At 52.2% G+C, this 25537-nt stretch overlaps 1 protein-coding gene across 1 annotated transcript in view; it reads left to right on the forward strand.

Annotated features, from left to right (window-relative positions):
- Positions 1–18567, forward strand: part of TOGARAM2 (TOG array regulator of axonemal microtubules 2) — a 59177-nt gene extending 40610 nt beyond the window's left edge. The window contains exons 16-21 of the mRNA XM_032391678.1: positions 3540–3657; positions 4054–4148; positions 5700–5892; positions 6789–7005; positions 13770–13856; positions 18142–18567. Of these exons, the coding sequence (XP_032247569.1) occupies positions 3540–3657; positions 4054–4148; positions 5700–5892; positions 6789–7005; positions 13770–13856; positions 18142–18398 (967 nt within the window). The 3' untranslated portion in view covers positions 18399–18567. The remainder of the gene's footprint in view (positions 1–3539; positions 3658–4053; positions 4149–5699; positions 5893–6788; positions 7006–13769; positions 13857–18141) is intronic.
- The last annotated feature ends 6970 nt before the right edge of the window (positions 18568–25537 follow it).

A 25537-nucleotide genomic window follows, 5' to 3' on the forward strand; every position in this document is an offset into this window, starting at 1 on the left:
AAAAAAAAAAAAAAAAAAAAAGAAGAATTAGGCCTCTGCTATCCTGGAGCTCACCCCTAGTTGGTTATTTGTTTATTTGTTATAATAAACAAATAAATTATTATGGTCGCTTCAGATAGAGATAAGGGGTACAGAGAGAAAAGCACCATGGTAGAGAATGGGGTGGCGGCTCCTTTGATGGAGAGTCGGGGGAGATCTTTTGGAAGAGTGACACTGGAGTTGAGAACTGATGGGCCAGCAGGAGCCAACTCATTGGGGGTCCGGGGTGTGAGTGTGCCAGCAACGGAAATTACAAAGGCCCCCCCGGATGGGAGTATGCTCAGTACTCTGGGAAGAGGAAGGCTGGGCTGCATGGCACCCCGGGGCGTGGGGCAGGGCGGACGGGCGATGAGGCGGATGAGGGCCCCTCGGGCAGCGGTCAGGAGGCAGGATTCCGGCTGGGGTGTGACCGGAAGCCACCGGAGGAGCTTTAGTAGGAGTGTGAGGAGATATTCGACGGTGTAAAGCAGGAGAGTGATAGAACCTGATTAGCGGTCTTGGAAAGCTACGGTTAGGGTCCAGTTAGTCACACTCCTCAGTCCCCGGGACATTGTGGCCAGATCTGGAGACCACACCACATCCGGTGCGCCTCCACAGGGCATGTCCCCTTGCCTTCTGTGCTTTCGTGCGGACGAGGGCGCGCCCTCCCCACTGCAGCGGTGCTCCAGGGAACAGCCTCACATGTGCTCCCTGGTGGAGCCCAGGGCGAATGTCTGGGAGTATTCCCCGGGGGCGGGACGGTGGTCAGGGGCATGTGTCCACCTAAGCCGCCTGAGCATCGAGCATCGTGGGGAGCTCTTGAGCACGCCGCGCCCCTCCGCTTCCCTCCTGCGGGGCCAGTGCCTACATCCTCACGACGTTGCAGTATCTGGAGTTCTAATTTTTATTGATCTAATGGGTAAAAGTGCCAGCTCATTATTATTTCTGAGTGCTTTTCGCCCCTGGTTACTAGAGTTTGTGTGTCTTTAAATGCTCGCTGTCTTCTTGATTTTTTTTTTTTTAATCTTTCTGGCGGCTCATTAGAGGATTGATAGTAGGGGAGGGGGCCGGGATGGAGGAGGGACACCAGACAGATGGCTACTCCCCGGTCCCGGCCAGAGGCGCTGGAGGCTAGCAGAGGGGAGGGGAGAGCTGGAGTGGGGTGGCTTTTGAAGGCAGAGCCAACAGGATGTGGGTGGTGAGGCTTTCAAAGAGAAATCAAAGATGATGGTTGGGTTTTTAAGCTGAACAATTGGGTAAATGATAGTGTCATTTACTGAAATGAGGAACACTGGTGGGGAACTAGAAGGTTCTGCTTGATTTGTTCTTAGTTGTTGGGAGGGGGATGGACATCCAGATCTAATGTCTCTCCAGCTGGAATGTCGCCCTCCATTCTGACCTCTCTCACCTTGCTGGCGTTGACGACTCTCCACTTTGCTTCTTGGCACCTATGCTTCCGGTGTCCATGGCCCTACACTCCCTAGTTCCCCTCTTCCTCTATGGCCGCCTCTCCACCTGCCTGCCCTCCAGATGTAGATGGCCGCAGGAGTGTCTTCATTCTTGTCCTCTTACGACTTTCCCTGAGTACTGTTACCATTTCCGTGGCTCCAGCCACAGCAACTCTGATGCTTCGTAGGGTCTCCCTCCAGGCTACCCCTTCTCTGAGCATCAGTGCTTTACCTCTAAAGCCTCCGGAGGACCCATCACCGCTGCCAGATGTCCCACTGTCATCTTCGGTGCAGAGTTTCCCTGAATGAACCCATCACCTTCTCCCCAAGCCTGTTTCTCTGGCTGTGTTCCTTCTACTCTAAAAAGTCACTATTATTTACTGAGTCATCTAAGATGCAGAATAGGCACCTTCATACTTCATTGATTCTAAGACACACAATTTCCCCCACCTTTTAATATCTTACACTCAGAGGCGTCTCACAGTTGCTGCTGGCCAGGCAGCAATTTTGATTTGGGTTTTACTCTCTGCACATTCTCAAACTTGGGCATTATCGCTCATAGTGTAAACCTTTGAATTACAATGTGCATTGTAGGAATTAAACTAGGAGCCTTGCTCGTTGCCTTTTATATTTATTTTAAGAAGTCACCATGGATGCTCTGTGGGGACCTGTTGAGTTTAATTGCTCCCTAAAATGTCTCAGAAATATTACACTATTATTCGGCACTGAAATGAAAAGTTACAGTGTATGAGAAGAGGCATGGAACTAGAGCGATGGGACATAAATTAGATATGAATGCAAACAGTTATAGAACGAACAACCCAAATTCCACATTTCCTTACCAGGCAACCACCAAGTAGTTTACCCAGCCTGAGGAAGGAAGGGCACTGCCCGTGAGTAACGTTACCTCTGTTTCTGAGATAATACACGAAGGTGTTGCCTTCCCACATGGGGCAGTGTCATTGAAGGTAGTGGAAATTGCCAGTGCTTTCTATTTTTGTTTTTCCTTGGTGGAAAATAAATCAATGGTGCATTTTATAATCAATGGAGTCTTGGGTTGAGGGAAATAATGACTGCAGATGCTCCCTGCTCCACCTCCGATCAGCTCCCAAGCCCTGCAGTCTCCACTTTCTTAACAGGTCCCGAGGCTGACCGCCCCTTCCTCCTCCCACTCTATAGCCTTATTTCAGGACTTCATCGTCTCTTGCCTGGACTACCATGGTGGCCTCTTAACAGGTCTCCCGGCCCCCCGCCTTGCCACCAGAGATGCGTCCTCTACACTGCTGCCAGAGACTTTTCCACTAAAGTGCAAATCTGGTCATTCCACAGCTTCCCGTTGTCTGCACTTTAAAGCCCAGCTCCTTCACGTTTCCAGAAATTGGGCCATACCCGCTCCAGGCCCTACCTGCTGTTTACCAACCACACACCTGTTAACGTGTCAAATTGTATTACAGACCCTGGAATGACCCCCACCTCCACCCCCTTTCCCCCTGATCCCATCCCACTTATGAACTCCTACTCCTCTTTTGAGTCCCGATCTAAGCGTCACCTCTTCTCTGCAGCCCTCTTTGATTTCCTCCCCCACCCACTGCTGTTCGCTAGGTAGAGCTGACCACTTCCTTCCAGACTGCCCCCCTCCCCCGCACCCTTCCTCAGACTACTAGATGCCTCATACTAGAAGAAGTTAAGTACATTTTGGTATAGTCATCCAATGGAATATTATGAATCCACTAAAAAGGATGACATGGGAGGATGATTAATGATGAAGTGAAAAAAGCCAGAGGCAAGTTGTATATACATTCTGGTATCAACAAAAATGTATATGTGTCAAAAAGGCTACAAGAAAATATGACAAAATTTAATAGTGGCTTTCTCTTGGTAATGGGGCTACGGATGATGTTTATTCCTTTATGAATCTAGTTTTTAACTGTCTTAATTAGCAATTACTGTCTTAATTAGAAAAAGTATCAAAAACTCTTTTACTACAATTACAAAACTTCTGTAAATCTGTAAAGCAGATTTATGATGCATTTCTATGGCTGTTTCTTCATCCCTCTCTTTCTCCTGTGGCAGGTTTTATGGCCGCAAGATGGTGAATATCTTGATGTCGAATACGAAGTTTGATGCATTTCTGAAGCAGAGCCTCCCATCTCATGACCTACGGAAGGTCATGGCGGCTATTAAGCAGAGGGTGAGTTGGTGGCCTGAGCAGGTGGGGGTGGGGGCGTGCGGGGGAGGTCAGAGCTGAGCCGGGCAGGGGGGTGAGGTGTGCATTCCAGAGATTCCATTTCACCCACAACCCCTGCCAGGTGGGGTAAGTGTGATTTCCTTCCCCTGTGCTCGGACCTGGCTCTGCCCCTCTCTGCCAGCGTGCCTTGAGCCACCCTGGGCACGTCCACACTGTCTCCTGTTAAATGGGGATCTTGACCCCTGCCCCAACTACCAGTGGCCTGGAATGCTCAGTTGTGCCCTCAGAAGCTCTGCCAGGTGGAAAGGGTTATTCCTGTCACTATGGTCTAGGCTGGAGTGGTTGGCAGTTCCCCAGAGGGCCACTCCTTCAGCTCATGTTCTGTGTGCCTTTTTCAAGGGAATAGAAGAAAGCGACGGACTTCCATCTGCCAAGGGCCACAAGGTGTCGAGGAGTCTGGTGCTGGGTGAGAACGGGCTGCCCAGCGAGGATGGGTATGGCTGCTCTTGTCTCTCTGGGGCTCCACGTCCAAGGCTGCCGACGGAGATGGCCCACTGGCCCTGGGCGGGGGTGGCTCTGGGAGGCTGTGTGGATCTGGGCTACGGTGGAGACCTAGTTGGGTCTGCAGCACTCATGGGTGAATTTAGAACAGGTGTCCCCCCACCCAAATCTCAGGGAGACCAAATCCTGGGATCGGAAGCACTGGCCAGGAGAGGTTGGTTTCTGCAGTCCCGCGGGGTGGGTACAATGCCACTAGTCCGCGCGGGGCGTGTTGCTGGCCAGGCTGTCTGCCCGAGCTCAGCGCTTCCCCACCCACTTCGAGCTGCTCACCCTGTCGCCATCAGGGCGGCCTGGGGTGAGTTTAGAGGCAGAGCTGGGGCAAAGGCAGATGCGAGGGAATGGGTGGGGAGGCTGGAGGGTGGGTGCTGGGAGGAGCAGAAACCAAGCAGAAACTCTATGGTCACTGATGCGCCTGAAACTCAAAATTCTTCTCTGGTGCTCGGGGAGGACCCCATCTGAACTCCTTAGCAGGCGCCCAGGGAAGCCCCCATCACCTGCTCGAGATTAGCTTCCTGCTCTCCCCCACACGTGGTCTCCCAGCCAACCCAGAGCAGCTCGTCCTCCCTGCCCGACACCCTCCGCCGTGCCCTGTCTCCTGCTGTGCCTTTGCTTATGCTGCACACCGCACACCTGCTCCTAGAACTTGCCTGTCTCTTCTGCAGGGTCCCTCAAGACCCACATTACTGTCACCTCCCCCCCGAGGCTCTCTCTGACACTCTGCTCTCTGTTCTTCGGTCTTCTGTCAGCCCCTTGGCTTACCTGCCTCCATTGGTCTGAGAGCTCCTTCAGGCAGAGAACGTGCCTCTCATCTCACTGTCCTCGGTGCCCACGACAGCTCTAGGCACTCAGTGGGCAAACTGCGCGGACTGTAGGAATGAATGACAGCATGGGTGATGTTGGGCTCTGTCAGAGGGGACTTGCGTGTAGGGCATGAGCTCAAAGAGCCAGGTTCTGAGCTGGGCGTGGGGGGTAGGAGTCCTGTATGGAACTGCTCTCACGCTGGCCGGACTGGGCCAGAGGCTACGATAGACATGTGCTCTCAGCGGAAGAGAACAGGGCTTAACAGTTCCCTGGTCACTGGAGAAGTAGGAGCAGGGCTGAGGCAACCGGGGATCAGGATAAAGGCACCTGGCGAGATCGTGCCTCACTCTTAGCTTAAATGTGCAGTCATCCTTCAGTGGACTCCCGCCTCTCACTCCCATACCGCAACCCCCCCCTTCACGTGTTTTCTGAAAAGAGAAAAAAAGGCAGGAAGAGAGAGACCTGTCCCCTGACAAAAGGATGGGGCTCTAGGCCACCTGATTGCTCTCCCCTGAGGAAACAGGATTTCCAGAGTTCCAGGGCCGGTGTCCTCAAGCCGCTGGGGGTGGACTAAGCTGCAGGTAGCACTCTTGTCTCAGTCTCACCTGTCTGCGGGCGGGGCATGGGACAAGAGGTGCAGCCGTCCTCTGCGGCTGCCCAGGTCAGAAGTCCCTTCCACACAGGCTCAGCTCCAATGGCCCTTGGCTGGCGGGGCTTCGCTCCTCCGTGCGCGGCGGCCTCGGGGTGGCGGAGCATCTTCGGGAGCTGACGCGGCTGCTGGAGGCCAAAGACTACCAGTCCCGGATGGAAGGCGTGGGGCGGCTCCTGGAGCACTGTAAGGCCAAGCCAGAGCTTATCACCACCAACCTGGTCCAGGTGAGCACTGCCCCAGCCCTGCCCCCCCACCCGTCTCTCTCCTGTGGGTGCGACTTCAATTTGGAAACCTCAGGACAGAGTTGGACAGGGTGCCAGATGCCTCAGGGTAAAGGGAGCCGGTTGCCTTGGTAACACTGTGAGGCTGCCCGGAAGTAGCCGAGGGGGACAAAGGCCCCGCCTCCTGCCAGGCGCCTTGGGACCACCCAGAGATGTCCTGGGCATCTCTCATCCCTTTAGCGGATTTGTGACGAGGAGGGTAGAGGTAGAGGGTCCCACGGCTGAGGGCTACTCCTGGTCTAGCCAGGCACATGATGTGTTGGGGGCAGAGTATGTGGTTGGCCAGGCGACTAGGCCAGGATGGGTAGATGGGTGGGTTGGGAGCCAGCACAGGCCCTTCACAGACTGGAAACCAGGGCAGATGCTTGCTTCTTCCAGGATCCAGGCTGCCGATGGTCAAGCCGTGTTGCACAGTAGTTAAGACACAGGCTCGGAGTCAGCAGACCTGGGTATCCATCCAAGTTCCTTACTAGCTGTGTGATCTGGGCAAATCACTTCAACTCTTTCTGCCTCAGTTTTGGCTTTGTTTTGAATGGTAAACTAAGGATGGGAATGCGTGCCTCATGGATTAAGATCATTCCATGAGAGGGCAGGGTACCCCTAATGAGATGCTCTAGATGCTTTCATGCAATGAGTGCTCAACAGGTGGTTGCTCTTCCCCTCTTGCCCTCCTCCCCTTTTGAGGAGGTAAGCGCCTCACCATTGAGAATGTTCTGGCATAGGTTGGATGACCCTGTCAGGGAGGCAGGAGGAATCCCTGCCAAGGGTGGTTGGTTGGGTTGTAGGCTTCCTGCCCAGCCTGGGTTCCCATGGGCTCTTGGTTTCTGTTCCCTCAATAGGTCTTTGATGCTTTCACCCCAAGGCTTCAGGATTCCAATAAGAAAGTGAACCAGTGGGCACTGGAGTCCCTTGCCAAGATGATCCCCCTCCTCAAAGAAAGCTTACACCCCATGCTGCTCTCCATCATCATTGCTGTTGCAGACAACCTCAACTCCAAGAACTCGGGGATTTACACCGCTGCAGTGACTGCACTGGATGCCATGATTGAGAATCTGGGTGAGCCTCCTGCCTCAGCCCTACTTGGCTCTGATAGGGAGCCGACTCGATCCCTGAGCCCGCCCCAGGGTGGGCTCACCCTTCCTGCTGGGAATCAGCAGAGTGCTGATGGGCACTGGGGGGCTCTCAGGCCAGATGTTTCCCCGAAGGCTGCGTAGGACAGGGGTGGGCAGCCCAGGACCTGGTTGGCAGGCTTTCCCATGTCACATCCACCCGAGTGTCCTAAATGGGAGGTGTGGAGGATAGATGTGCAGATGATCTAGTCTTGCCTCCTCAGAGTACATGTGACAGAAATGACTCATCCAGGGTCACACAGTACCACAGTGATTGAGCCAACAGGGCACTGAAGGAAAAATAGGTCCGGATTACCAGGAAGAAGCTGGAAGCGTCGCCAGCAATGTTTTTAGATGTAGCGATGATCGCAGTGGGGGTGGCTTATATGGGGATGGTGGTGAGAGAGCAGAGCAAGCCTGCTGGAGAGGACAAAGTGGACGGGCAGGTGGGCCACCTTGATTGTCTGGTATAGGAGTGGGGCTGGGATCCCATTGGCTTTTGAGCGTGGAACAGATGAGAGTTGCCTTTGAGGAAGACTGTTTGGGGCCAGGGCTCAGGGTGGGAGGAATCTGGGTGAGGAGTAGGGAGTGAGGGTTGGGGGTGGAATGAAAAGGGAAAAAGGAGTGAGCTATGGGAGACACATCAGGAACAGCGAGAGCTTCTCAGTTCCTGTGTGCTTTGCACTAACACATCTTAGTTCTCCAACATTCCCAGGTGGGATTTTGGGTGCATCCACTTCTGCTCTTCATTCCTTTCTTAGATGCTTAGAAGGTGATATTTGGCATGTCTAGGACACAGACCGAAGTGCAGGTGCATGTGGGACATAGCACATGAGTAGTCATGTCCAGACCAGAGGAACACTGAGTTTTCACAAACCACTCTTGCCACGATGTAAGGAAGCTCGTGACCTGAGAACCACCTGTGTTGATCTTGTTGCTGTATGTCCCGATGAGCACAGAGCCACGTCCTGCCTTTAAGACCCACAGAGCATCCCTGTGGTGAGGCTGCAAACACCACCAGGCACCCCTCCCCTCCCAGTGCCCACACCCTGCGGGAGCCCAGCTCCCTGGGGCTGGACGGCAGCTGTGTCCTTGGCTGAAGTTTCCAGAAGCAGTTTCAGTTACAAATCAAAGGCCTGGTCAGGCCCTTCTCTGCCTTTCGAGTTCATAAATACTGTCAATTTCCTCTCTTCATCTCAAAGGGAATTTATGATTTGCTGAGTTTGTTGCTGTAGAACAAATAATATAAATCCAGCTTTAAATTACGGCTTGTTCTCAGTGCTGCTCTGGGTAAGTGAGATTGCTGTTGCCAATAACCAAGGCTCTTGGTAAATCACTGCGGGCCCTGGATTTATTGGGAAAACCTGCACCAAGCAAAATAGGCTTTAGCTATTTGAAGAGGCTAAGCACCCTTGTCAGGGGAGAGGCGCTTTTAACCCTTCTCTCTGGGTGTTAGAGTTTCCACTTTCTGCCACTGGGCCATCCTCCTAGAGCACGCGGGAGCTCTGGAGCTTTGGGCTGCAGAATCTGGTGTCTCGCATTGTCCCAGGATTCAGGCCTTCTCTACCTGGGGCCCTCCTGTACCCACCTGGGCTGGCCATCCTGGAAAGGGGGCTTGGGGCTGGCCTGCTTTTGTGATCTGACCACACCTTGAGTCAAGTTGCAGCTTCCAGGAAGATGCCTAGAGTTGTCCTTTCCTCCTGGGACAGGGTCTCCTTGGAAATGGCTGACAATGCCCCCTCTGGCCCATCAGCCAGAGGATCTGATGTGGGGAGAATGGAGGCAGGCGTGAGGGGTCTCTAATCCTTAGGGCAGTGTTAGGCTGGAATGGAATGTTGTTGGCCTCGAAGAGTTGGATGGAGCCCAGCAAACCCCTGGCAAAAAGCTCCTGTGGAGCCCAGAGGGTGAAGCCCAGGGTCTTGGCTCTGGGTCATTTTGAGCAGGTGCAGCAGTGGGCTCTTGAGGCCACGTGGCTGTGCTGTGAGCCATACCCATTCTGCCCAATGAGCGACCTTGGTTTTGGAAGTGGGTTTTTTTTTTTTTTTTTTTTAAAGATTTTCTTTATTTATTTGAGAGAGAGAGAGAGCATGAGTGTGTATGTTGGTGGGGGGATGACAGAGGGAGAGGGAGAAGCAGACTCCCCACTGAGCACCAGGGAGCTCTAAGGACCCTGGGATCATGACCTAAGCCGAAGGCAGACACTTAGCCGACTGAGCCACCCAGGTGCCCCTGGAAGTGTTTTTAACGATGAAGTGACTAGCTGATTTCTATATCTACGAAGGGCAGAAGTGGAGGGGTGTAGATCGCCAGTAAGAATTCATCACTGCCAGGGAGTACCTAGGGTAGAATCAAGCTCTCTCTGGGAATGGTTCTCATCTGCCTAGAATGGTCTGAGTCTGACCTGCGGAAGGAAAAATGGATGCAAGTCACTAAATTTCCCACTGTCCCAGGGGATTGGGTGGTAGAAGCAGAGACTGGAGCAGGAGTGGCAGAAGGGAAGGGGTGTAAATCTTCCTTCCCATTTCATCCTGGTGGCTCCAGTCCACCCTCAGCATCCTGAGGCCCCTCCTGGAAGTGGCTTGGAGCCCTTTGAGCAGAGGGAGCTTTCTCCCAAGCCTAGTGTCATCCCCCTCAAGGGATCCAGCCTGCAGGCTGGAGAGGAACCATGAAATGCTGTGAAATACTTAAATGTGGAGAGTCACAAAGGAATGGCTCAGCATATTATGGTTTGTTCCCCACTCAACGGGGGCCGTGGGGACCGAGAACACAGCCAGGGAGTCCATCTTCTGGCACAAAGTCCAGATGGCACAGCCAAATTGGGAGGTTGGCTTTCTTAGGCAACCTCTTAGGGTCCCTCTTGAAATTTCAGTGATAAGTTGACTCATCAGCCACCCAATCTCTTCCAGTTCCTTGGTCTTCCTGAGGGTGTATGGGGTGGGTGGTATGGTGGTCGACAGAGCAGGTAGGGATTTGTGCCCATGTCCCCTTTTTTGGAGGTGGTAAGGAAGGAGGCACGTGGGCACCTTGCTCCCTGACCTCTACCCTTCGTCACTGCCTGCCTGGGGACCTCTCCAGAAAGGAGCCTGGAGAGGCATCCTTTCTACTTAGCACCAGGACCTTCTGATTTCAGGGGAGTTATTCTGGGGATCAAGGCAGTTCCTGAGCAGACTGGCTGGTTCTGTCTTTGGGCCCTGTTACCAGGTTAGCTATAGAAGAAACTTCACTAATTAAAACATCAGGCTGCTGACAGCCCACTCCCTCCTGGTCAGACTGAGCGTCAAAAGGAGTTCTCTTAATTTAGCGCAGCCCCCAGCCAGTGCTGGAGAGAGCAGATAAGCTCCGAAATGGGCAGCTTCAGATCTACTTTTGCTATTTTGCTCTGTTGACTCTAAATTCATTACCTTATACAAATCATATGACCAACATGGTATTGTTCAGGGAATTTAGAAATTCCTGCATGGTGCCCCTCTAGTGTCCCAGCTGCTTAAAAATCTCTCTTCTCTTTCTTGTCTATGTGTGTACACATTTCCCTGGTTAAAGATTGTAATGTAAATACAACTTAGACTTTGCTTCTTTCGTTCAACTAACCAGTTTTTCATGGTACCATGCAGCCTTCTTACTTAGCTTAAAAATATAAAGTTTACTTTCCACCACGTAGAAGTCATACTTGTTCATTATTGAGAAAATGGAAAATACAAAGCATTGGGAAGGAAAAATTTGAAAGCCCCTCATTTTCAGTCTCAACTTCTGGAAGAGACCATTATTAACATTTGGCGCTTTTCATTTCAGATATTTTTTTCTGTGCCTATTTGTGTCGAGTCATGATGATATTACGCATTTAAATTTGCCTCCTGCTTTTAAAAAAAAGCAGAGCGCAAGCATTTACATATGATTACACACTTGAGTCACTTTTAACAGCTCTGTCCCATGCCTAGACCATAGCTTGCATTTTTCTGTTTAAATGGATCGTTCCCACTTTTCCTGCGATGAGTGGACCTAGTTTTGGGGGCTGTGACATATCATGATTCACAGAGTCCTGTGCTTATTGTCGGGGGTCCATTTGGACCCCAGTTTCTTTGCTGTCACTATCCATGCTACCATAATTTTTATGCTTTTAAAACAGTTCTTCTCTGGCTTTCCAGGAGCCTGAGGATGACGTGGCCTGGTGGCTGTAGGGCTTGGCTGCATGGGGCAGGTGCGAGGCCCCATAGACCTCGGCCCCCTAGCAGAGAGGGAAGGCAAGGCCCAGGGAGGACAGGTGTGTGGCCTGCCAGCCATGGCTGTTTGCTTGCCCTGTGTGGGCAGCACCGAGGCCTGCTGTGGTTTCCTTGTAACATAGCAGAGGGGCCCATGAAAAACTCGGGCTAACGGAGCATGGATCTTTAAGGTTTCAGAAGTTAGATTCTAGCCTCTTAATGGTCTTTCCACCATTCAGGTTGCTGGGCTTTTGGAGCATTTTTGGGTAATGATAGTAAACAGTAGCAATGATAACTGATACTTACATAGTAATTACACACTCAGGGCACTATCCTAAGCATCATAACATGAGAGCAGCTCTAAGAGGAAGATATGAGTATTATCGGCTTTTTATAGATGGGTAAACTGAGGTGTAGGAGGTTCTTTCCAAGGTCAACACAGAGAAATGTGGAAGAGCCAAGGTTTCAGCCCAGGTGACCTGGACTCAGAGCCCACACCCCTCACCGTGTACCTTCCCGCCGCTCAGTCAGCCTGGGTGTGACCTGGAAGGCGAGCCATTGCTACGAAAGCGGACAGCGGGAGAGGGGCCAGCTACTTGGGGCTCGGAGCTCTGGGGCTTATAAACCAGCTCGGGAATGCTTAATGTCTCTGCTTTAACACTCCCTGTAGTCCTGGAGCATTTATTGAGCACCTGTCGTGTGCCAGGGACATGGGAGCATGATCTGGCACAGATGTCTGCTGGATGTGCATTTTCAAGTATCCCCCAAGTTCTTCACCTCTCTCTGGCTCTGGGAGGCCACGTCAGCCACCAGGAGCGGGGAGATCCAGCTGTGTCCAGAAAATGTCCTGGACTGAGTGTTGTTGGGGAGAGCAAGGAGGCAGAAGTCCTTGTCTTTGGAGGTGAGCTCATGGCTAATGATGGGGGTGGGACAAATAGAAGCACCTGGAAACAACAATGCAGGTGACATTGATATAAAGACCTAGTCTTACACAATTACAGATTTACTAAGACACCCTGAGACCACTTCTTGCTAACTGCAATATTCTAGAGGCAGGCCTCTCTTTTATTTCCCAGAACAAATTATTTTAAAGACTCTTGCCTAACTTATGGATGGCGCTTTTGCAAGCAGCGGGGATGTATGTGATGCACATGTGTACATTTTCTCCTCTGTATCCCTTACAGCTCCCAGGAGGAGAGCAAGGGAAGCAGGGATGAGCTCTTAGCTAGAATAGTTGCCTGGTGAGAAAAGCGAAGTTTTGATTGCATATCCAGGGGGATGCTGAGGTATTTGAGGGATCCGGAGAAGGTGGAACTTGCCTGGAAAGACTTCCGTAGGTGGTTCTCTAATCTCTGTCCCTGCTGAGAGACATCTGGCCTTGAGCGGGTCAGCCCCTGGGACCCCAGGACACAGTTTCTGGGGGCGCCTGTGGTAACACCCATGACAGACCTCCATGACAGGTGCAGGCCGGCCCCGTGACCACATCCCCCGAAAAGTGGTTTTGTTATTTGCGTTCCGTCCCATGGAGTTTTGCGGGGACAGCTGGGGCAGCATTGGGGGCAGGGTGTGTATCGTCTACGTGAGCACGCCTTTCTCAGGTAAAGGGCTACTTTGCTCACCTTGTGTGTCTCTGTGAGGAATGCAGGACTTCAAGTGTAATAGTTTGAGAAACCAGGAGACGTCAGCCAGAATGGGGAAGAATGAGCCGTTTCTAGATTCAGCACCTATGGGATCCTGCTGGGGTTGGCTTTAGAAATACAGCCGAAGAATGCCAGAGGGCTTCTTTGTCCCCAAACATTCCCCACCCCAGTTGCCTGTGATTTCACCATCCGTGGCTCATTCTAACAAACACTCCATCAGCATCCAAATGGGGGAGCTCCCAGGCCTCGGGCCCCACCACCAGCCTGGCTGGACTGCGGGGAGAACTGTCTCCTGAGGCCGGGTGTGGCTGAGAGCCCAGTGGGTGTCAGGGTGCTGGGACAATCGGAAAAAAAAGATGAAAAATCCCTCTTTCCCCTAACCCTCCTGAAGAGTGGGTTGGGGCATGTGGAGGACAAACTCTCTGGTCTTCACAAGTATGCCGTCTGGGCCCAAGTCTCACACAGGGAGGTTATATATAAACTATTGAGAGCTAATACACGCCCCCTGCGAATTCCCTCCCCTGACCCAAATAGAGCCAGCCAGAAGCTTCTGCTGCTGGTAGGGTGACCAGCCCTCCTGGTTTGCCCAGGACTGTGAGCAAACCCTCTTTTGCCCCCAAACTCAGCAATTTTGAAGAAGGACAGACAATAGGAACCAGACCTGTGGGAGTAAGTAAAAGCTGTTTGGGAGCCAGTGTAACCGTATCAGGCCACTCGCTCTTCCCCGAACACCCCGTTGTGACTCAGAGAATTTAATTCAGCTCCCCGACGGGCCTCCTTCCCTGTGTGGGTGTTGCAGGTACTTGGCACTGAACAGCGGGTGCCATCGCTTGGGCCGCGACATCCTGGCTGCTGACACCCTCCTTCTCTTCCAGACAACCTCTGCCTCCTACAAGCGTTTGCTGGGCGGGTGCGTTTCCTGAGGGGCCGCGCGGTGCTTGAGGTCACGGAACGTCTGTCCGGTGAGCATCCTCGGAGCCCCTCGCTCCAGCCTTCCAGTCAGCTTCCTGGCATGAAGCTGCACCACCCACTATCTTAGAACCCCCAAATAATCCAATAATCCTCACAGGGCTTTTAGAAAATTTTTGATAATCTGCTTTTTAAAAATAATTCCCACATTACCAAAAGATAATCTTTGGTTTTAACCAAAATGAGGCAGGTTGGTACATACACAAAATAGTTTTTAAGAAACGATGATGCATTTCTTCTTTGCAAGCAGGACTTCCCCTAGCCCATAGGGTACCTTTGTGTGAATCAGAAAACCCCCCAGCTCTTCTGGGTAGACCCTGGCTCACGGGCGTGGGGCCTGGTCAGCAGCAGCCCTGTGGTGAGCATGAGAACTGTCCCTTCTTGGGCATGCACAGCCTGCAAAGCAGAGCACAGCCTGGATGCCAACCCTACTCAACCCCTTCGCCAGGCATCCGGGCCCATGTTACGCAGAGTTTGGCCTGAGTCTGCTCTGCTTTGTTCAGGCTTTGGCTGAGGAGAGCTTGCTCCAAGCCGATGTCTGCTCTGAGTCTGCAGTCTCGAGTGATTTCATTCCAGGGCTGAAACCTCCTGTGGCCCTTGAGCTGGCAGCATGGAAAGGACACAGGCTTTGTGGCAGACAGACCCATTGGCCACACGCCAATTCTGGTCTTGGGCAGGTTACTTGGTTTTCTCATCTTCTGTGCTTGCCAGAAGCCTCCTCTCCCTTCTTAGGAACGTCCCATGCAGGAAGGAGGCAGAAGGACTCTGTTCTCTAGACCTCTGAGCACCCTTCCCCCTAACATGCAGACAGCGTGCAGGTGCTACCCCCATGCGTAAATCCTTGCATGGGTTGTCCTCAGGCTAGTGTCTGGCTCCCTGGAGTGGCCCACGAGGCCTGTCGCTGCCTGGCCTTCCAGGCTCTGCCCCTTCCCCTGCCTCAATTGTATGCACTGGATCATTTAATCCTCATAACATCATAAGGAGGGCGTGGGTTCCATGATTATCCCCTTTAAAAAAAAAAAAAAGATTTTATATATTTATTTGTGAGAGAGCGAAAGAGTGAGAGCATGAGCCGGGGGAGGGGCAGAGGGAGAAGCAGACTCCCCGCTGAGCAGGGAGCCCGATGCGGGGCTCGATCCCAGAGCCCTGAGATCATGACCTGAGCCGAAGGCAGATGCTTAGCTGACAGAACCACCCAGGCGCCCCAGTGATTATCCCTTTTATAGAAATAAGGAAACTGGAGCTTAGAAAGGTTAGGTGCCCAAGGTCCTTTGCCGAGAAATCCAGGATTTGTCCCTGGGAGCCTGGCCACAGAGCTTCCCTGAGCGGCCCATGCCTCTGTCCCCTGGGCACCAGCATGCCAGCCACCCTGCAGAGACAGATCTCTCATCCCCTGTGCCTGCCCACATGCAGCTGGTGGCCTGTGGAGCCCCTTTCTGCCCTTCTTCCTCCACCTGGGTGGTGCCCGCCTGGTTCTGGTGCCGGCCTCTGGGTCTACTTTCTCCCTAGCCCTCCTGCCTGAGTTTCCCGAGCCTCCCAAGAGCAGGTCCCACCCTGTGCCAGCCCCGGTCCGCATTGGGGTGCTCAGCACATGTTGCCTGACTGAGGGTGTCATTCTGTGCCTACACCACCCTATCTCCTGCCCTTGGCCTTGCCTCCGTGCCCTGGTTCAGTCCTCCCAGTGTCCCTGGAGTGGACCCTCACCTCCCATCCAGGTGCCAGGCCTTCTCCAGACTTTGGGGCAAGCAAAGTAGGGTTGGGGGCCACAGTGTCACGCTCTTGGTGCCCAGGGGCCATGTAACGGAGACCACCTGGCCACCAGACAAGGAACCCTTTTCTGTTGCTCAAAATCTGCGTTCTCTGGTTTAAACCCTTACCTGTCCTTGTACAGGTGATATATGGGCCCCAGAGGTGGATGGGTACCTCACTTTAGATTATCCATTTAAATGTAAATATTTTCTACCTGTTTCCAAGAGACCTCAAAGCCAAGAGTTTCTACATAGCTGCCCTGGTAGGTCAGTGTCAGCCAGGAGCAGAGAAGAACATTTCAGTTGACACAAGGTGTGGACTAATAATAGCACAGCTTAACAGGAGTAAATCTTTTGCTAATTACTTCAGCTGCCTTGTAAGCTCCAATTTAATGGGGTTTTCTTCCTCATGATGACTCCCAGAACGGCCACTGCCTGCCTTTGCTAACTTGAGAGGCCCACCGCCGTCAGCCAGGTGACCTCCGCCTCCCGGACCCGGGGAATGTGGGCCTCACTGTAGAAGTGAGCTTCCCGGGCCCGCGTGTGATCGCCCGACTGCTGGGAGGGAGAGTTCAGGTGGGAGTGCAGCGTGCCGGGGATGGGGGCCGGTGAGGTGGGGAGGGTGGGGGGCAGGTGAACCCCTCACCCTTTGGTGGGCACGGGGGAGCCCTGCCTGGGCCTGGTTCTTGGGATAGTTCTCACCTTGGTTTGCAGGTGGATCCCATGGAGCCTTAGGAAGACTTTGAGTTATAGTTGTTCAGCATAGGTGGCTAATCGGGATCACTGGTTTTCTTTTGTTCCCTCTGGCCACCCCCCACCCCCTGACCTCTCCCTTGCTCCTCCTAGCTTCCCACCTTGGGGCTGCCCTGGTGGCTTTCCTGGTACCTATGCCCTCCTCTGAGCCTGTCTCCAACTTCAGCGTTTCTAGCAGGTCCCACCTCTGTCCCACTTTATGAAGCTGCTCACCAGCCAACATGGCTGGGCTGACTCACTAGGTGCAGTCCTGCCTTCCCCGGGAACGAGGGCCACCTTTACTTCTGAGGCTTCGGTGACACTGGGGAGCCCCCGGGGAGGCCCCACAGGGTGGGGTGCAGGAACCCTGAGGGTGTGGCTTGAAAGCCAGCGTACACGCTCCATGGGAAATGACACTGCTCCAGTGGAGGCTTTGCTGAGGGGGGTCCAGCTCATCTCTGACCCCCTATTGTCCCAGTCTGGCCCTGGAGTCCAAGGGGCCCTGTGGGAAACATCCTGGGGGGTTGGATGATGTTATGCTGGTGAAGGAAGGACAAATTGGAGATTAAAAATAAAACTCCACACCAGCCCCTGACATGTGGAACTCCTAGAGACTTGGGGTCATCGAGGGGTGCACAGCATGAGCTTTGGAGTCGAGGCAGGCTCTTGCGCTCGTTAGCTGTGTGGTCTGGAGCAAGCTCCTTGACCCCTGAGTGCTGGCTTCCCCCTCTGCGAGATGGACCGGTGTCCTGCTTCTTGAAGCACTGTGAGGACAATGGAGTCACACTGCAGAACTCTGAGCCCCAGACTCTGGACTCGGGCAGTGTTAGTTTCCCAGGTGTGTCTCAGCCCAGGGAACGTTCCAGTTTCTTTGCTCCATCAATAAGTGAAGGTCCTTTGCTCCCACCAGCACTTTTCCTTTGGCAGGAGGACAGGCAGACTGCACTGATTGTATAGAAAAAGCGTTGTTTACATGGATGCCCTCAGGGTAATGTGGCCTCGGCTGAAGGCTGGAGGGACCCCTGTGAAGTGACTTAGGGTGCTCTTGAGGTGGCTTTGACCCCGGCATTTACTCTGGAATGGAAGGTTTGCTGGCAGGGGTAGCCTGCTTGTGTGTTTTTTGGGGACTAAAGAAAGTAGAGGGCCTTGGAGAACCAGATGCGGGGGGTTCATCACTGAATCAACGGTCTGTGCAGAGCTTGATGGTTGATAAAGCACACTGACGCCTCCTGGATTACTGCTGGTCTTGTTGGGGGTTTGGCATCCAGACACTGGGGAGGCCACACTGGCCTTATCTCCTGCCGGCTGCTTTATTTTTCAGAATGCTTCATTTGAGAGAGTGTTGACTTTTCTCCCTGGTATGGTTTTTCTCTGTTGTATGAACTCAGAGAGGTGGGAATGTGGATTAAAGTAATACTAGATTGCAGTCCAGGTGTATCTGCGTCTTTCCTCTCCCCGGGGCTGCGGGGACCAATTACGACCATCATGGGCTCTGAGTACTTTTGCCTTTGCATACTCATTCCTCCATTAAAAAAAAAAAGTTAAAAATTGTATTTTATAACTGGCTGGTGTAAACATGAATATAAACGAGGTTGGATATCTTCCTATTTTTATCTTTTGATTTTAAAAGAAATCAAGCCATTTTCATGGGCCCCTAAATGTGTCCCGAGCCTTAGCTGGTGCATCTAATGGACTAGTTGGCCCTTCTGGGCGGCCTGCCCTTTGCGGGGGATAGAGTTGTCCCAAGAGAGGGAGAGAGTGCCTGCCTCAAGTCAGTCTCCCGTTTTCTGTCCAACAGCGCTGGTGGCCTCCGTGTACCCCCAGAAGCCCCAGGCTGTGGAGCGCCATGTCCTTCCAGTCCTCTGGTGTTTCCTGGGCAACATGACCGGGAACAGTGTCCTGCCCGGGCACGGCGGGAACGTCCGCACGGTGGCGCGTCGGCTGTCCAGAAGCCTCCAGGAGCACATGGGCTCCCGGCTGCAGGACCTGGCTGCTGGCCAGCCACGGCAGGTCCTCAGAACGCTCCAGGACCTCCTAGACACAGCATCCCCGTGAGGCAGCCCCAACCAACGTCACCGACAGAGGGATGGCATCGGACAGCAAGACAATGGGCAGCTCACGCCCCTTTCAACCGGCTAAGAGACGGACCTGAAGCGGGCAGTCGTTATTTCTTACCTTATTTTATTTTTATGATGGAGTCATCTCCAGGTCTACTTTCTCTTAGAGTTCCAGATGTACATAGTATATTTTGAAGTAGAAATAAAAGAAGTACTTATTTTTCTAAGGTTTCATTGTCTTGTACTTTTTTAACCTGAGAATTTTTTAATAACTAGGGTTGTCACAAAGGACACAAGACAACAGCAAAACCAGCCGCAGATGGCACGGGGATGAAGAGTCAGGGAGGAAGAGTATAGCACAGACCCACATGGTGTAGACCATGTCTGGGCACGGCCCCGCATCTGTGAGAGGCTGGGCAGCCCTCCGCAACCCAGAGACCCTGAGTTGGCCGTTTGAATCCAGTTCAGTTGTTATAAGGCTGATTCGAGGTGAGTAGAACAACCCTCTCTGGGGTTATCCTGCTTCTGCCTTAACAAAATCTTCCAAGGGAGAGTTTGACATTTGCATTCCTGAAAGCCTTCCCTGGAAGCCGACATTCTGGCTAGTTCTACAGAGGACTAGATGATGCTTCACACTCGAAATACCATCCATGAAAGCACGTGGTGGACGTGCAGGGGTCATGTGGGAGCTCTGAAATTGCACAGGTGCCCCCCCCCCCCAGGCTGGGTCATGGAGCTGGAGGGGTGTGCTGGAGGCAGGATGTGCCAGGTCACAAGCAAGCTGAGAGAAGGTGTTGCCCACGGATGCAGCAGCAGGAGAAATGGGGTCCTGTGGGAAGAGAGGGAGGTCTGGGGCTGGGGCTCTGGGCACAGTAGGAGTGGCTTTGCCTTGTCTGGGGCCAGTTAAGTTGACAACGGTGTGACCAGGAAGAATTAGAGCTCGGGTCATGAGCTCAAACACACGGGGAAGGTGAAGGCTGAGGGGCAGCGGCCTGGTCCCAGCCAAGGAACACAGCCAGACCCATAGCAATGCTCTGGGGCAGATCCACATGGCTCAGGCCCTCAGACCCCAGCACCCTGCCAGCAAGTTTTCTGGCAGACCCACCAGTGGACCCCCTCCACTGTCGCCCACCCCTAGGTATAATATCAGTTCCACATCACTGTTGTGAGCCTCTCCTGAGGAGGATGGCCCAGAGCAGGCTGGGGAGCCCCAAATCAACTCACATATTTCCAAGTTCATGGGTACCCCTGGCTGAGAAAGCCACTTTTTCATCTTGCCTATGTCTCCCGGTGCAGCCAGTCAGGCCCCCACCCTCCCAAGGCCCTGGGGTGGGGTTTTGTAAACACAACCAATCCTGTCCCCTTCCAAAGGAGAAAAAAAAAAAAAAAAGATAAATAATTTTCATGAAGGCAATTTGTTTCCCAGGGTCTATATTTCCTTTTTGTCGCATCTGCTGGTTTTTACTACTTTGGGGCACTGGCAATAAAGTGAGAGAGCTGTCTCCTGGAGTGCTATCTGTTCCAGCCTGCGGGGGGTGGGGTTCACCTAGAAGCCCACTTTGGGGTTCATGGCAACAAGGAACAAAGACTTTTTTTTGGAAAAGATTTCTTTTTTTTCTTAATGCCGGGGGCAGTTTTATATGTGTGTGCAGGGGAGGGACGGGGAGTGGCAGAGGTGCATAGAGGTGATTATAGAAAATAATTCTCTTGGAAATTTTGTTTTGAATTTCCATCCAAGCTAGTTGCAGAAGAATGGCTAAAATTACAGCTGGCCTTTGGCTGGATCTGAAAAACAATTTTCTATTTGTCAATGTTGGAGAAAACTGAGCATTTCTTCCATGGAAGGTTGTGGTGTCCTTTGGAATAACCTCACTCCTGCTGGCAGTCAGTGTTAGAACCAAGGCTGGGCAGGAGCGGGGGAGCCCCACCTGCTGGCCAAGTGTCTTTGACATCCCCCAGCCTCCTTTTTTTCATTTGTCAAAGGTGTTGAAAAAAAGACTTGCTTTTCATCTCATGCAATTAAAAAAAAAAAAAACTAATAAAACACTGTAGATAATCATATTTTGAAAATGTAGAGTGTTACACACAAAGAAAAGGTATAATTATTATAAGCTCCAGCCTCAGCCCAGTAAGACCTGCTGTTCGGGAGGCACTGAAGTCATTCCTGGCATCTGACTGACAGATCACCCACGACTCAGCATGGGAATAAGTGGGAGATTCTGAAGCTTAATTTTTTTTCCCCCCCGTTTGGAATAGTTGACATTTGTAGTCGTGATGGCAAGCAAAATGTTTTAAAGTCTTTTCACTTTGAAAGATATGGAATCCTATGGAGAAGGAAGTCAATTCTAGCTGAGTTTGGCAGCTATTCTTAATTTTCTCCAAGAATCAAAGCACAGATCTGGAAGGAGGGGGATACCCTACTTTCTTTTCTTAATCAGAATCTTGAAGTGCAGAGATGGCAGAGATGAACGTTACAAACAAAAGTGGGAGAGGGATCATCAGTTCAGTTTTTCCAGAGGGCTCAAAAAAGATGGTTTGGAAGAAGCGAGTTTGCCTGTGTCTTGTAGATGGCAGGGTATGGAGGTTGGCATTGCCATTGCAGCTTTCCAGATGAAGGAACAGGCCCCTAGAAGCCGGCTCGCAGGGCGGGGGGGATGGAGGTGTGGGGCTTAGGCTTCTGGGTCCCAACCATCGGGAGTGGGATAGACTCCAGCTCCCCAGGGTGACCAACACATTCACCACGCCCTCCTTCTTTCTCTTCCTTCTCCTTGTTTCTCCATTCATCTTCTTCCTCGGACTCAGGCCCACCAGGCTTGTCTCGGGGCATTACCTGATTCCTGCTGGGGCTGCCATTCCAGCCAAAACAGGTTGTTGACTCGTGTGCAAGACGTCAAGGGTGTCTGGAATTACAGCATTCAGGACCCGGGCTATGACATGGGTGGAATTCTGTAGTCACAGGGCCCACAGGCTATCGGTCAAGTTACTTTCTGAAGTCCATGAGAGTAATCAAGCCAGCAGTGTCCAGGGTCCTCCATAAGAGTGAATTAGAGTGTGGAGTGAATTAACCGTTTGCTCCTCTGTGTGTGCAACTCATCTTTAATTACATTTCATAAAAATGTCGGGATGGATTGATGGAAGTTTATTTAAACTTCATGTAGGCACAGGGAGTAAACCACAGTGCAGTATAACATGTTCTGTTAACATAGGCCCAGAACACATTTACTTTATGGCAGTTCAACAGAATCTCTGACGTGAGGCTACTTAAAAATATATTACCTTTGCAAAGCTTTCCTTGGGAAGATGCAGTGGGTGTGGGCAGCCTGTAAGCAGTCAACCAAATGATCAATTGACAAACATGCTGACACTTAAAATTTACTGCATCAACTCCCCTGATACATGCAAAACACTGGTTTATTTCAGAAAAAAGAATGTATTTCTCAAAACCCCTTTCATTCACGTTGCAGTGTTGATGAGACAAGTCTTATCAAACAAAAGCTTTTCACAGTGAAAGAAAAGTCTCTTCGTCTGCCCTGCATTTTCTATCAACATGGATTATTTCAGGTTCTGAACTGGGTACATGATGTAAGGAAAGAACTAGATAGATGCTGCTCAGAGTGAACAGCCGCACAGATCCAGGCTGTGGACAGAAGTTATATTTCGTCTTGAAGATTGTATTTATCCTTGCAAAAAGCTATCACTGTTCCACCAGAATATTATATCTGCTTTTTTCCTCCATGAATCCTTTTGATGGAACTGGAACATTGTGTTTTTCCCTTGGGGCAGAGCTATATGCTACGTTACTAATGTGTCAGATAAAGAGCTGGAGCACCTCCCTCTCCTCAGCTCTGGGGGTCTCCATGGGTGTTGACAATGGCTGGACACCCCTGGAAAAGAGTTGGCCCAAACAGGAATATGGGTAGAATATGCACCTCTGAAATTGATCTCCTTTTCTGGGGTGAGCTCTCTCGTGCCTTTATACCCAACATTCCTTCTTGGTTTCTAACTTTGGGAAGAAAAAGTGCAGACTCCTGAGTCCTTAGTGGGTTGCATCTATTGGTGTCATTATTTTAAAAAGACAACACAAAACTGAAGCCCGGCTCTCCCTTCTCCTTGGAGCCCAGGAAGTGGATTGGGCTCAACAAGGACAAGTTCTTGGGTGGAGGGAAGGTGGGTGGGTGAGAGTGACCCATCCGAGAAGTTGTGGGATTGGGCTTGTCCCTCGTGACCACCAGCAGTGTGCTTTCCGAGGCAGAACCAGAGACGTGGGTTCCAGTAAAGGCCTGGTCTCAAGGAGGGGTGAAACCGAGTTGAAGCCACACAAGTTGCCTGTGTAGTACATTTAATTTCTTTTGTCCAATGTCCAACTCACCCGTGATTTGGGCTAAGTCTGGTGGTTGGGATGGTAGCCAGGAAACCACATCTGTGAACCATCTGCTCCAGTGCTGGCTGGGCCCTGCTTCACCTGTGACCTTTATTGCCTCCCAGCCCCTTGGCTTTGGCGACCCCTCCACTTTACCCCAGGGGAGCTGACTTGGGGCTCTTGAAGCAGTGGGGTCCTTGGCCAACATGATAGTCTCTATCAGCTCATTGTCCTGGCCGCTTGGGCCTAGAGGTCTCTTACTGCATCACGTACGGGGCTCTGTGGCAGGAGCCCAGCACTCTCCTGGCACAAGTAGGTGCTCGGTAGATGCAGAAGGATGAGGAGGAGCCCTGACCTGCCCCGGGGCTGACGCAGGGACCCTGGAAGCCCTGTGTTCATCCACTGCTGTCTGCAGCGTGGGGACAGTGGGTGCCCACTGCTGCTTAGAGGCCTAGCTCGGGGGAGGGGGTGACTTCTGCTCTCAAGAGAGCCTCCTGCCAGGCACCCTCAGGGAGGCTCGTTCCAGACTCTTCCAGGGCATTCTCTCTGATGCTGACCCTTCTGGGAGGTAATAGGCTGCCTGGCTCCCAGCTACCCACACCGAGCTTTCGTTGCTGCAACTGGGTGCACTTGGCCCCCACCTACAGACTCACACTAGCCCCAAACCTCTAAGAGGGGGCCCTTTAACGGGGAGCTTGGCCTCACTTCTGCCTCCTACAGCTCTGGCTCCCACTTCCTATCCTGGTTCCCAGAACTAGACCTTTTATTGTCTCTGTGGTTACACCCCCATGTTGTCTCACCATTTCATGAATGGTGGCCCTGTCCAGCCTCCCATTGTTTCTCTGTTTCTGCTGTGTTTCTCCCAACCTCTGGAAGTCTGCCCCTAAACCCTAGCCCAGGGCCCCTACACCCTAGCCCGGGTCTCAGCTTCAGACCTCAGGAAGTCTGCCCCTAAACCCTGTCTGCTTTCCGACAGCCCTCCCTGAAGCTGCTCAGCCATGAGCCGCCTCTCCTAGCCTGCTTGCTTCCCCTCGGCTCAGTGCCCAGCCTGCCCGGGGCCCACACCCTCGTCACCCTTCGGCAGCTGGCCTGCCCAGGTAGGCAGACTGGCCAGTTCTGTAGCGAGCAAGTTTCCTAAACCTGGCTGTTCTCACGCACTTACCTCAGCCCTGCCCTGCCCCGGGAGCTGGACTTCCTCCCACTTCCTGGGGCCCAGGCGGTTCCCCAGGTCCACCCACTCACCCCTGCGTGGGGCTCGGCCCAGAACCCGCCCTGCTGCGCCCGAGCTCTGCTCTGACAGCGCAACCCCTCAGCAAACGTGTGGGTGTGGACAGACATTTCCCAACTGAGGGGTGCCGTGTGGCCCCTCCTGGTAGTTTAACCAACTATTCCTTGGGTGCCTTTGAAGAGATCAGCCTGGTCACCCTTATTTTAATAACTGGACAAGTCAAGGTGAATTCATTTACAGGTAGCTGTAATCCCCAGGACCCAGCATAACACGTCCTTGAGCCATGGTCTATTTCAACAAGAAAGGACTTGAAGTCATAATTTTCCCAAACTTAAAAAAAGATCAGCTTTGCAGCAGATCTGGAGAATGACCCCTTAGCTGTACCCCGTGGGTGAGAATTCTTGTCTTTTGACAACCCACTGAGCTGGCACTGAATCACCCAATTATTGCAAATTCATTTCTAAATAGAAAGCACTCCGCAGCCACCCATGGAAACATTCCAAGATCTGCAGCTAATATCTAGCGCATTGGCATGCACGGTAGTTCTTCACTTCCATTTTAACCTCGGCAGAAGTTGTGCGGATGACTTGGGAATAAAGTTGGCCGAGAAGCCCCTGGGGGAGACTGGCATGCGCACGAGTGTTTGTGTGCCTGCGTGTACGTGCGTGTGTGCACATCCTCCTGAGCTCCAGCCCCCGCGGGGCGTGGAGAATAGGCTGCTTGTTTGCAAGGCTTGGCTGCACCCACCCAATTTGAGAGGCATGTGGATGCGTGGGGCAGAGCATCCGAGACACGCCTGCCTCTGACACACAATCGGAGGCCGCCCAGCCGCAGGAGTGGGCTGGAAGCTTGGTGTTGAGGGCTTTGGGTCTGTGCTTGGGAGGGAGGAGAGGAAGGGGGGTGTGTGTCTTAATTCCACCTCAGTCTTCCCATCTCTGGAGCAGTCAGCTTCTAAACAAAGCTCTCAATGGTGACTTGAATGCGGTGACACTATTTAACCTTAAAAAAACCCACAAGGCTTTCCAACCATTTGTAGACTAGGTTTGCTTTAGGCAGATGGAGCGAGACTGGAACGAGAAACAAGGGATTCTGGGGCCAGCCACACCTGTTGGAATTTTTGCTCTGTTCTCTTCCTAGCTGTGTGACCTCAGGCAAGACTCTTCCGGGCTTGGGGGAAGGGGCACTTTGGTTTTCTTATCTGCAAAACCTGGAGAATGCTATCTGCTTCATTCTTTGTTGTGCGGATTAATTGAGTCCAGGAAACTAACCCATGTAAAACCCCCCAGCTCATCAAGCATTTGACAAATGCATTTTTCCCCTAAATTAAGGCCAGTACTCGAAGGATTAAAGAGTGTCACTGTGGGGTCCAAAGTTATAGTTAGCCTTTGTACCCCAAGGCAAACCAGACTCTGGGGCTGAAAATGGCAAAGGTTTAGAATTTAGCAGACTCTCGGGGCAGTGCACCTTCCGGATCTTTCTAGGAGTTGGAGTTTGGTTGACCCACCCTCTATGGGACAGTCTGGTGCTTGGCTGTCACCCATCGCCTTCT

The sequence above is a fragment of the Phoca vitulina genome, unplaced genomic scaffold (assembly GCF_004348235.1).
Source record: "Phoca vitulina isolate PV1807 unplaced genomic scaffold, GSC_HSeal_1.0 scaffold63, whole genome shotgun sequence".
NCBI lineage: Eukaryota > Metazoa > Chordata > Mammalia > Carnivora > Phocidae > Phoca > Phoca vitulina.